The sequence below is a fragment of the Artemia franciscana genome, chromosome 5 (genome assembly GCF_032884065.1).
Source record: "Artemia franciscana chromosome 5, ASM3288406v1, whole genome shotgun sequence".
In the NCBI taxonomy this organism is placed as follows: domain Eukaryota; kingdom Metazoa; phylum Arthropoda; class Branchiopoda; order Anostraca; family Artemiidae; genus Artemia; species Artemia franciscana.
This window is the reverse complement of record NC_088867.1, coordinates 8,760,850-8,773,660: the sequence shown is the minus strand read 5'-3', so window position 1 is coordinate 8,773,660 and position 12,811 is coordinate 8,760,850. Positions and strand designations below refer to the sequence as shown.

General features: G+C 33.5%; 1 protein-coding gene across 1 annotated transcript in view; it reads right to left on the bottom strand.

Moving 5' to 3' along the window:
• LOC136026953 (uncharacterized) overlaps nucleotides 1-12,811 on the bottom strand; it is a 280,140-nt gene that overhangs the window by 192,873 nt on the left and 74,456 nt on the right. The window contains exon 6 of the mRNA XM_065703812.1: nucleotides 9,111-9,213. Within this exon, the coding sequence (XP_065559884.1) occupies nucleotides 9,111-9,213 (103 nt within the window). The remainder of the gene's footprint in view (nucleotides 1-9,110; nucleotides 9,214-12,811) is intronic.

Sequence of the window (12,811 nt, the reverse complement as noted above, 5' to 3'; positions counted from 1 at the left end):
AACTATAAAGGTAAAAACCAATAAAAAACTAAAAAAAAAACTGAAAAAACTAAAAAAAGGCAAAAACTACAAAAAAAAACTAAAAACTAATAAAAAAAGTAAAAAAGCTAAAAAACTAAAAAAACTAAAAAAACTAAAAAAAGGTAAAAAACTAAAAAAAATAAAAAATAAAAAAAAACTAAAAAAAAGGAAAAAACTGAAAAATAAGCTAAAATAAAGGTAAAAACCAATAAAAAACTAAAAAGAAAAAAAGGAAAAAACTAATAAATGACGACACTCAAAGAGAAAGCGACCAGGACAAAAGGAATGTTCGATTAGCAATCAACAAAACACCGGGACACAGGGAGTATAAATGACGACCAGGACATAAGTAAAAAAAAAAACTATCTATATATATAAAAATAAGTTGTCAAACTAAAAAAAGGCAAAAACTACAAAAAAAACTAAAAACTAATAAAAAAGCTAAAAAACTAAAAAAACTAAAAAAAAGGCAAAAACTACAAAAAAAACTAAAAACTAATAAAAAAATAAAAAAGCTAAAAAACTAAAAAAACTAAAAAAACTAAAAAAACTAAAAAAAGGTAAAAAACTAAAAACACTAAAAACTAAAAAAAAACTAAAAAAAAAGGAAAAAACTGAAAAATAAGCTAAAATAAAGGTAAAAACCAATAAAAAACTAAAAAAAAAACTGAAAAAACTAAAAAAAGGCAAAAACTACAAAAAAACTAAAAACTAATAAAAAAAGTAAAAAAGCTAAAAAACTAAAAAAACTAAAAAAACTAAAAAAACTAAAAAAAGGTAAAAAACTAAAAAAAATAAAAAATAAAAAAAAACTAAAAAAAAGAAAAAAATGAAAAATAAGCTAACATAAAGGTAAAAACCAATAAAAACTAAAAAGAAAAAAAGGAAAAAACTAAAAAAAATTTTCATCTAAAAAACTAAAAAAAACTAAAAAAGGTAAAAACTAAAAGAACTAAAAAAGAAAAAAATAAATGACGACACTCAAAGAGAAAGCGACCAGGACAAAAGGAATGTTCGATTAGCAATCAACAAAGCACCGGGACATAGGGAGTATAAATGACGACCAGGACATAAGTAAAAAAAAAATTAACAAAACTAAAAAGAAGGTAAAAACTACAAAAAAACTAAAAAGAAAAAAAAACTAAAAACTAATAAAAAAACTAAAAAATCTAAAAATCTAAATAAACTAAAAAAGAAAAAAAAAGGAAAAAAATAAAGGAGAAAAACAAAACTAAAAAACGAATGTATATACAGACCGGTACACCGGGATACAAATGACGACCGGGACACAGGGAATATAAATGACGACCGGGACACAGGGACACAACTACAACGGGGACACCGGGGGAAACAGGGGGATATAAATGACGACCGGGACAAAAAAACTAAAAAGAAAAAAAAACTAAAAACTAATAAAAAAACTAAAAAATCTAAAAATCTAAATAAGCTAAAAAAGAAAAAAAAAGGAAAAAAATAAAGGAGAAAAACAAAACTAAAAAACGAATGTATATACAGACCGGGACACCGGGATACAAATGACGACCGGGACACAGGGAATATAAATGACGACCGGGACACAGGGACACAACTACAACGGGGACACCGGAGGAAACAGGGGGATGTAAATGACGACCGGGACACCGGGACAGGGAATGGTCGATTAGCAATCACCATCAACAAAGCTCAAGGGCAATCATTAGAATCATGAGGTATAGATCTGAATACAGATTGTTTTCCCATGGACCATTATATGTTGCATGTTCAAGAGTCGGTAAACCTGACAATCTATTTATATGCAAAGACAATGGGACAGCAAAGAATGTTGTATATTCGCAAGTTTTACGTAGTTAAAACCATATATATATATATCTATCTATATTCACAGGTGGGACATAGGGACACAACTACAATGGCGCGTAACTATTATGGCGCGTAACGACTTACGCGCGCGGGGGGGCTTGGGGGGGGCGCGAAGCGCCCCCACCAACTAGGTGTTGGGGTGGCGCGAAGCGCCACCCCAACAGCTAGTATATATATATATATATATATATATATATATATATATATATATATATATATATATATATATATATATATATATATATATATATATATCTAGTGTGGATCTAACATAGTGATGAAGGAAAGACAGATCGCCCCTTTCCCGCGACAACCAAGGTTAATCATTTGTCCGAGGAACAAAATTAATATACATCCTGCATAAATAAACGAGTTCATTTTATGTAGTTCCTTGTGGCACCAACACCCAGGGCATCCAGGGGCTTAGGCGGTTTGAGCCCAAGGAAATTTTTTTTTCCGACTCATAAACTCGTAACAAAAATGAACATAAACAAATCTTCTAAGAGTTTTTTTTAATTTTTTTGTCCTTCTCCCCCCAAAAAAGAACTTTTTGTAACCACCCCTACCCCTCTCCAAAAAAATCCTGGATACGGCCCTGCGAGAACCAGCAAGTTATATCCTTAATTCTCGTTACCATTGAATTACTTGGGTGCAGGCTGTAACCTCGAGTTTAGATACCAAAGAATAAAAGACCCGGTGCCAACGGGCCTAAAAATGTTTCCCTTCGTTGAAATACCAAAAAGTTGAAAAATTTGGTTTTGAAATACCGCTTTTTATTAAGATAAAAATTCAGAAATTAACTGTAAAACAACCGCATATCCTTGTACGTGCAGTCCTTGAAAAGAAATTGAGAAACAACCACATTTGTTTTTTATGTCTTCTGGGTTTAGTATCTTTCGCTTTCAATATTTTCCTAAGCTTTACTCATTTCAAATTACATGCAACATATGGAGAACATATCTCAAAGCAGTTAGCATTTTGATGCTCAAATCAGATACCTCTACTTTGTCATTAGTCCCTTTACCCCAGCTGCATAATTTAAATTGTCTTCCCCATTTCTTGCTATGCCTGAATAAACAAAACATTAAAGACTGCGGCACTGGAAAGGCTTTTCTTAACCGCAAAGACGGAGTGTAAAACAATTTCCCTTTCTTTACAGATTTTGGCCCTATAGTCGTTTCCAAGACAATTTCCAAAATCAATGCTGCTAAGAAGCTAACTTCTGAGGAACCAGAAGTATATCTTTTGGTGAATGCAATATATCAAACAGGCACTGCCAATAGAGAGTTCTAAAGTAAAAATTGAGCTGCCTTTTTAAGTTTCCCTTTCTTGTCTTTATACCAAGCTAAATCTTTGTAATCCCGGAATCAAACAATTAAGTAAAATATTAAAACAGTGAAGTTTGAAACAAGCATATTTGGTTTTCAAGGACGATATTTGACGTGTTATTTAACTCGTTCATCTCAAAATAAAAAGCAACATTTGCATTTTTCATCATTTTTTTTTAATATCCCTCCAAGCTACCTAAATCTTTAAAATTAGATACGATGAGTGCTATTTTAATCTGGGGTCCTATCCTCCTTAACAATAATTTGAATTGTTCTTTTGAATTGAAATTTGAGAAATTGTCCATCCTTTAAATATTTATTTTTCTTTTTCAAGTTCTCTCTAATTTTCTGTGGTTACGCTTCCCTACCTTTTCCTCGTCTCTCTATCTTTACCACGACCTTTCTCTAACAATCGTCACGTCATACAAGCTTGATTTCTTCGTTGATGATGTTGCTCGTGTATTATTATTTGTTCTATGTTTGTTTAGTACAGTAAACTGACTAACTGAAATAAGATTGTTTTCTAAAGTCTAAGGAGAATTCGGAATATTACCCAACCTTACATCTTCAAAATTTGGACAAATCGGTAATTTACTTTGTTAATGAAAAAGACCGCTATATGCAGATGCGCAGCTTTTGAAAGTAGCGGTCTCTGAATTAAAAAATATTAACGTGTGAGAAATTCACCGAAAAATAAGCTAGAAATACATGGCATCAAACAGCTTAAACATTACAACACTAGCGAAAACGAGATGCTCTCCTAAAACTTCATAATTTTGAAAAGCCAAAAGCACTATGATACAGAAACCCATTTTAATTTTTTAAAAAAATTAAAAAAAAATGTTTTACATTTTTATCTTGATAAAAGGGATAAAAATTTTTTTTTTTATCTTGATATCCTTTGCACTTTAACCGATATTATTATTCGTTCTTTTATTCATTGTTATTATATGTTCAATGTAAAAATGGCCTTAAATTAATATTTTTTCTGACATGTTCTTATAAGCTAATCGCATTATTGGTCATTTCTAGAAAGAAAAATAGTCTTTATAAAACTGGGTTAACTAATGCTGAAGAACAAATCTAGACAGACGAGGTTATTCAATTTCTGAACAGACAAGTAGCTTTGCCCTTTTAAACCTTTTTTTTATAAAGACTATTAAAACTTAGATACACAAATTACCTTCAGTAAGCCTTTAAAATTGTTCAGCTTTATTTATTCACCTTTATCAGAATAATGCGAAGTTAGAAAAAGAAGCATTAATCGTATTCAAGGTAAACACAAAGGTTAAACATTACAACAGAGGCAAATCTGGCATATGTCCTTATTAGGATTGTATAAAAATACTGTCAGTTCATTTGTTGATGGATAAGTCTATCCATCATTCATCCATGCGTCATCCCTAGTGCAGAACTAAGGTAGATAGCCTTAGAACTAAGGGATGAAAGAACTGGAATGATTTTAGATTGATGCGTGACGGAAAATGAATTTTCTGAATTTTTAAAAAATTTTCCAAATTTTTCTGATATTTCTTTGACGAATCTTCTGGCAATATACGAGTTTAACATGCCTAATCTAAAATTGTTAGTCTTTTTATTTATGACAGGAAAAGAAACTGGTACTCAAATCTCTCATTTGGCTTTCCAATTTACAAACTATGGGTTACAGATTTATTATTCGTATTTGATATAATGCTAGGTCAATTAACATGAAACATTACTTTGTGTTTACCTTGGATACGATTAATGCTTCTTTTTCTAACTTCGCATTATTCTGATAAAGGGGAATAAATAAAGCTGAACAATTTTAAAGGCTTACTGAAGGTAATTTGGGTCTCTAAGTTTTAATAGTCTTTATAAAAAAAAACGGTTTAAAAGGGCAAAGCTACTTGTCTGTTCAGAAATTGAATAACCTTGTCTGTCTAGATTTGTTCTTCAGCATTAGTTAACCCGGTTTTATAAAGACTATTTTTCTTTCTAGAAATGACCAATAATGTGATTAGCTTATAAGAACATGTTAGAAAAAATAAACCTGATTTTAAATCGATTAACAGGTTTTTAAAATGAATCAGTTACCCCTTTTCTTAAAAGTCTTTTGAAAGACATAGATAAAAAGAGCTTACTTTTTTTTAAATGTCGTAACTAATAACATTTCGTTGTTTTACTTACTCAAAATCAGGTTTTAAGTTCTTTTTACCGGCTTAAATTTTGACATAAACACAGTAGGTGCATATAACAACGAGTAAAACAGCTCGGGTTATTTGGCTTTCTTTCTAACATGCGCTTTCAAATAATGTGACTGTTAATAAATAATGCTGCTACTGACGTGACAAAATAAAACTGAAACGACCGAAGTGCTTTTTTTAACACTGGCTTAGGACAGTAGCTTCTCTTTTTCTCTTTGGGGAAATTATGAACGGTGAAATTTGTTTTCTGCTTTGTGATTCCTTAGAGACTTTCAGCCCATTATCTTTTTTTGGTGTCACTAGTACGCTTACTTTGACGTCTACTATAGCCTACTGTGCTATGTCCTACATATATTTATTTACACAGATTGGAATTATTGGGGAATAAAACCACAGTCAGAACTTTAAATTGTAACTTCATTCTTTTATTTGGTTTTAATGTTATATTTATCCCCTGAAACTATTTAATGCTTGAAATCATACTCATTTTTGCTCCTTTAGTATTCATATATTATATTAGTGAGTTTGGCCCCCGAGGGGTCAACAACTTTCAGAAATCACGTCCACTATATGGCGCGTGCCAAGTACGGTGGAACTCTGCAAAGCGTTGTGGTACCGTGCTGCGTACGGCAAAATATACCTCGTGCGGCTGAACCGTATTGCACAAGGCGGAATTTTATCATGCATGGTAGAACTGTGCAGGACGCGTGGTGCTCCAAGATGTAAAACAGGTTGTAGGGAGTGGGTGACTCCTTCGTAGTCACATTAATAAATGCAGCATCAAGTAGCATCTGACTGTGGTAAGGCCCAAAGTACATTGAATGAGTCTTTAAGCTGTGACCCTAATCGCTGCTTCAAAACAACCATCTCTGGGTTGGGTTGTTTTTCTACAACCATTTAGGTTTCTAAGTTTTTTCACCTAAACAGATTTTTTGGGCAATAATCTGATTTTCTAGGTTTCCCTCGCATAATCTTGGCTGTTTTTGTAAAATCATCTGGATTTTTAGGTTTTCTTGAGTATCGAGGATTGTTTTACCCACGAACATCTGAGTTAGCGTGAGTCCTCGAGTTAACTTTTTCTTCTTAATTCCCATTCTAAAGAAAAATTCTTTTTTCTTAAAAAAGAAAATCTGTTTCTGATTAATACCATGAAAAATATATTAATAGGGGTAGAGGTTTTTAAACGTGCTATACAAATTCCAATAGCAATGTTTATTTTTCGGGTTTATTTTGGTTCATCTCCTGAGAAGGACAATCTATAGAAGATCCTAAATTATCCCCTATTAATCATATTCCCTAAATTATCTTAAAGAAATCAAGAGTTGAAAAAGCAAAATATGTGACATCATCAAACACTTGATGAAGCGTGGCTAGTTTCACCAATAAAAGGCAACAGCTATACAACGGGCTGACCTGTATATCACAAAAGAATTTTCCCGAGACAAATCTGCTTCACATGAAAAGGAGCAACCAATGAAATGAGTTTATTCTCCGTAAAAGGTGGTGGTAGCCCTCAAGACATTCAGAAAAGGATTCAAGATTTTTTCTACGGACTATCAAATTATATTTAAACTCTTTAAATTCTATTTTTGCTGTCCAATTATTATTTTTTTAAGACCGGTGTGTTTTTATTCCAGAGATACACGATGTTGTTTATTTTTTCAGTCTTAAATTGTATTTAGTCAAGAAACAGATGAAGAGAACTTGTAAAAAAGAGGCAAATTAGAAGCCTTTAATCTTGTAGTAATAGTCTATTTGGCTCCAGTCTTTTAAAATGACTGTTAAACCATGACCACTTAATTGTTCCCTCTTTCCTGAGGACTTGATTGTTGTTTGTAATCGTCATCCTTCTTTTTACTTTACACAAGAATTTACAGACTATGGTTGTTAAAATTAGTTTTCTTTAAAAATTTCAACAGCTAATTCTCCAAATCGCGTTTAGGGTCTATAAGTAATAGTGGGACATGTCATATTTGAACAGTCGATTTACGTACGGCATAAATCGGAATTAAACTTTTTTATAATTATTAACTTCCAGCAGATTTGAACATTATGAGATATGACAAAAATCTTTACAAACTATACAGAAATTTTGTATTAAAATACAGAATTTTAAACTAGTAGTCAATTTAGCCAGCGAAATGCTTTTCGGTGACTCTTGTTTAATAAATTTATTTTGTATGATCCTCTAATCGAACTATAGTCACCGGATCCAGTCGGTATTTACAATAAGAGCTCTGAGACACGATATCCTTCCAAACTTCAAATTTCATTAAGATCCGATCACTCCTTCGTAAGTTAAAAATACCTCATTTTTTCTAATTTTTCAGAATTAACCCTTCCCCCCCAAATCCCCCAAAAAGAACAGATCCGTCCCGGTTGGGTCAATGACGTATCTAAGACTTCTGCTTATTTTTTCCACCAAATTTCATCCCCATCCCTCCACTCTAAGCCTTTTCCAACATTTTAGGTCCCCCCCTCAATTCCCCCCAATGTCACCGGATCCAGTGGGGATTTAAATTAAGAGCTCTGAGACACAATATCCTTCCGAACTTCAAATTTCATTAAGATCCGATCACTCCTTCGTCAGTTAAAAATACCCCAATTTTTTCTAATTTTTCAGAATTACCCCCTCCCCAACTCCACCAAACAGATCAGATCCATCCCAGTTATGTTAACGACGTATCTAGGACTTTAGCTTATTTTTCCCACCAAGTTGCATCCCGATCCCTCCACTCTAAGCGTTTTCCAAGATTTTAGGTTCCACCCTCCAACTCCCCCCAATGTCACCGGATCTGGTCGGGATTTAAAATAAGAGCTCTGAGACACGATATCCTTCGGAACATCAAATTTCATTAAGATCCCATCACCCGTTCGTAAGTTAAAAATACTTGTTTTTTTCTATTTTTTCCGAATTAACTGGGCCCCCACTCCCCCCCCCAGATGGTCAAATCGGGAAAAGCAGTATTTCTAATTTAATATGGTCTGGTCCCTGATACGAGTGCCAAGTTTCATCGCCATAGCTTACCTGGAAGGGCCTAAAGTAGCAAAACCGGGACCGACAGACAGACCGACAGAATTTGCGATCGCTATATGTCACTTGGTTAGTACCAAGTGCCATAAAAACTAAAATATCATTTTTCATGATTTTGAGGATGCTCGTAGTTTTCCCAGTCAAGAAAGGCCTTCCCTATCCCTAAGGAGAGCCAAGCCAGGTGGCTAATTTTAGAGCAGGAATACCAATTGAAAAGTTGTTTCTGGATAATCTTAGTTTCTACACGACTAGATATTAAACCGAATTACGTGGGAAAAATAAATTGAATTACATCCACTTCCGTTCTCAAGGACTATGAAAATCAAAATGAAAATACATATATCTTGGCAGCATCAGTTTTTTAGGTATTGGTAGTATCGTGCTCTTGGATAATACATAGCCCAATGACCTAGAACGAGCATGGCAAGGTGATAAATATGCTAGATTCGTTTTTCAGAGGAATGATTTAAGGGTAGTGTTTTAGGTACTCGTTTGACTGACAGCATATCAAACAAAGTGGTTCGGTTCCACTTTTTAGGGTCATGTTGGAAGTAACTCGATGACAGCTACGCCATGTATAGCGAATGAAGGGTGGCAGATTTCCAAAAATTATCTATTTTTATTCATCTTTTAGGAAAAGGGTATAAAAAAGGATTTAAAGGAACTTGGGACTTCTCTTACCAATTTTTCATTATTGTTTTCTTCATCTTCTAAAAATTTTAGTAATTCCAAGTTTATTTCTTCATCTTCATACTGGTTACAAACATCAAGATCCAGAGTTTGTCTGCAAAAAATAAGCAGCTATTTAGTGGTTGTACATTTTATAATACTTTTCTTTTTAATAAAAGAATAAACAGTAGAATTAGCGACTGTGAATTTCTCCATCGATGATAACACATGGTTTACCCAAAAATTTGAAAGAATTTGAATTTGAACTTATAAAGAATTTGAACTTATAAAATTCAAGTAATGTGTCAGTTTACATTTAAACAAAAAGATGGAGGAAGGAAAGGGTATTTTCGTAAAGCTCCAAATGACTCAAAATAAAAATTCAGGGCGTATATTAAACAATTGTAATATCCACCTTTCTATATAGCTGCTAGAGATTCAGTTGTAAATAGAGCCAGATATACAATTGAATTCGATTTCTTTGAGACAAATAGCCTTGATATGACCTGTAATTAGCTTACTTCTGAGTCTCTTAGTGCAATCGACAAGTCTTGTTGAAATCAAGATCAACGCAGAAAGCAAGATGCACATCCATCATAGTACCTTTAGAGATCCTCCGCTATAAGAAATAATCAACTTGGATTTGTATCTATTTAGTGACATCAGTAATAATATTGTGTTATCTCTGTGAGTTTCAAGTACCATACAATTTTCTGGAGCCTTAAGGAGATAAGACAAATGGACCATGTTCTTCATATTTTAGATTTTCTAGTCAAAGAACAAAATGACGAAAAAGTTGCCGCTGATATACATGAAGGTTGTCTGATATTTCTGCATTACTTAGATAATTGTAAAAAGTCATTTGCTAAGCTGCTATGAAACTGATGATTAGTAAGGCAAGTAGATCCAGGACATCAGGGCATGATTGAACTTCCCCTTTGAGAACAACTTAGAAAACAGTTTTTTTATATATATCTCATAAATGCGGAAATGTTTAAGACTGTCTCTAGACGTAACAGCAACGAAATGAGCACTCAGAGAAAGATTGGTATCTTAGACTTCGACATTACGCGTGGCCTATGCTAGTAAAAATCCACAGTGAGAAATTGAACTCATGTATAGAGACAGTCCCTAAGAGAAATGAATAAGAATTAGTAAAAATTTAGGATTTTGAGTTCATAGGGTTTTCAAAATTATTGTGTATCTAGAAGTGATTGGTTTAAGGAACAGGAAGAAAAAAGTTCGAATCATGGCTCGTGTAAGAACAAAACGATGATCATGGGAGTTTTTCACAAACGATCACTAGAAAAGAACATATTTTGCTAGTAGACTGGAACATCTACCCATACCTGCCTAATTTTTCCTAAGACACAGGTGAACGTTCTGTTGAGAACGAAGATCAGTGGCAAAAACAGATAGGCTTGCAATTCAGACTGCAAAACATTACCCCATTACCATCGAAGTTCAAACAAGGTTCTGCCAAACGACGCATGGCATTAACTATTCTAGTGTAAATGTGTTTGCACTGTACAGGATGATTACATTCTAGGGTAATTAAGGACACATTCTTGAATAGAAGTGGAGTGACGGGTAAGTCAAAGTTTTGCTTGGAAACAAGCTGGATGCTCCCTCTTTATGCTATTAAATAAAAAAAACACTTTTTTTAACTGAAAGTAAGGAGCGACATTAAAACTTAAAACGAACAGAAATTACCCCATATATGAAAGAGGCTGTTCCCTCCTCAACGCTCCGTTCTTTACGCTAAAGTTTAACTCTTTCTCTCAACTCTACTTTGTAAAACAGTAAAAACTTAAACTTACTAACTTAGCGTAAAGAGCAGGGCGTTGAACAGGGAACAGCCCCTTTCATATACGGGGTAATTTCTGTTCGTTTTAAGTTTTAATGTCGCTGCTTACTTTCAGTTAAAAAACGTGTTTTTTATTTAATTTCTGAAAATTTTTAGTTAAACCATGTTTTGATATCGGCTCTCCGCAGATGAATAATTAAAGTGAAATTTGCATATTTATTTATTTGGCTAAATGGCTTTCCCATAGTTTTGATCGAATGTTTTGAGAAAAAAGGAGGGGTAGGAGGCCCCGTTACCTTCCAATTTTTTGGGTACTTAAAAAGTTAACTAGAACTTTTAGTTTTTTACGAACGTTTCATTAGTAAAAGATATACGTAACATACGAAATAGCTTACGTAACAAACTTCTATATTCGTATGTTTTTATTACGTATATGAGAGGGTTCGCCCACTCGTCAATACTTCACTCTTTACACTAAAGCTTAAATTTGTCTCTTGAATCACAAAGGCCGTAGAATAAATAGTTGAAATTACTATAAAAAATTTTAGGATAAAGAGTGAGGTATTAGGAAGAGGTGAACCCCTTATATGCGTTATATTTTCTGTTCGTTTAAGTTTTAATGCTACTCCTTACTTTCAGTCAAAAAAACTTTTTCATTTTTTATTTTTTCATTTTTTTTAAATAATGCTAGAAAATACTGCGCTCCCTTCACGCAAATCTTCTTCCCCCATTACAATTCCTCCATGGAAAGTTTCCCCACATAACCCCCTCTTCTCAACCTCTCCTCCCAACCAAAAATCTCCCTGAAAACGTCTGTACACTCCCCAATAACCATTGCTATATGCAAACACTGGTCAAAGTTTGTAACTTGCAGCCCTCCCACGGGGACTGTGGGGGAGTAAGTCGTCCCCAAAGACATAGTTATAGTGTTTTTTCGACTATGTTGAATAAAATGGCTATCTCAGACTTTTGATCCGACGACTTTGGTAAAAAAATGATCGTGGGAGGGGGCCTAGGTATCCTCCAATTTTTTTGGTTACTTAAAAAGGGTCCTAGAACTTTTCATTTCCGTTCAAATGAGCCCTCTCGCAAAATTCTAGGAGCAATGGGTCGATACGATCACCCCTGGGAAAAAGAAAAAAATAAAATAAATAAACATGCATCTGTGATTTGTCTTCTGGCAAAAAATACAAAATTCCACATTTTCATAAATAAGAGCTTGGAACTTGTACAGTAGGGTTCTCTGATACGCTGAATCTGATGGTGTAATTTTAGTTAAGATTCTATGACTTTTAAGGGGTGTTTCCTCCTATTTTATAAAATAGGGCAAATTTTCTCAGGCTCGTAACTTTTGATGGGTAAGACTAAACTTGATGAAACTTATATATTTAAAATCAGCATTAAAATTCAATTATTTTGATGTAGGCTAACTATTGGTATCAAAATTCCGTTTTTTAGAGTTTTGGTTACTATTGAGCCGGGTCGCTCCTTACTACAGTTCGTTACCACGGACTATTTGATTCATCGACAAAACTCGTAACTAAACGAGTAAGCTCAAGTATTGTTGTAGCCATTGGTAGAACCGAAACCTCTGTAGCTTATATTTGCACATTGTGCGTACATAAAAAGGGGAAAATTTCTTCAATATGGATGTTAAAGAGACCTTTCATAAAAATACTAGAGATGCTGCTGAAGTGGAAGCCTTTAATTGGATATATTCTGGCTAGTCCTTCTATAGCCTCCCCGTAGAAATAGAATTTCTCAGCTAAGATAACTAGTCCATCTATAGCTTCAGCCCAGGGTAGAAGTAAGTCTTTTTTAGCTTGGATAGGTACATAACGTATGCAAAGAATGACAACTTTCTTCAATATGGATATTACAGAGGCTTGACTTAAAAAAACATTAG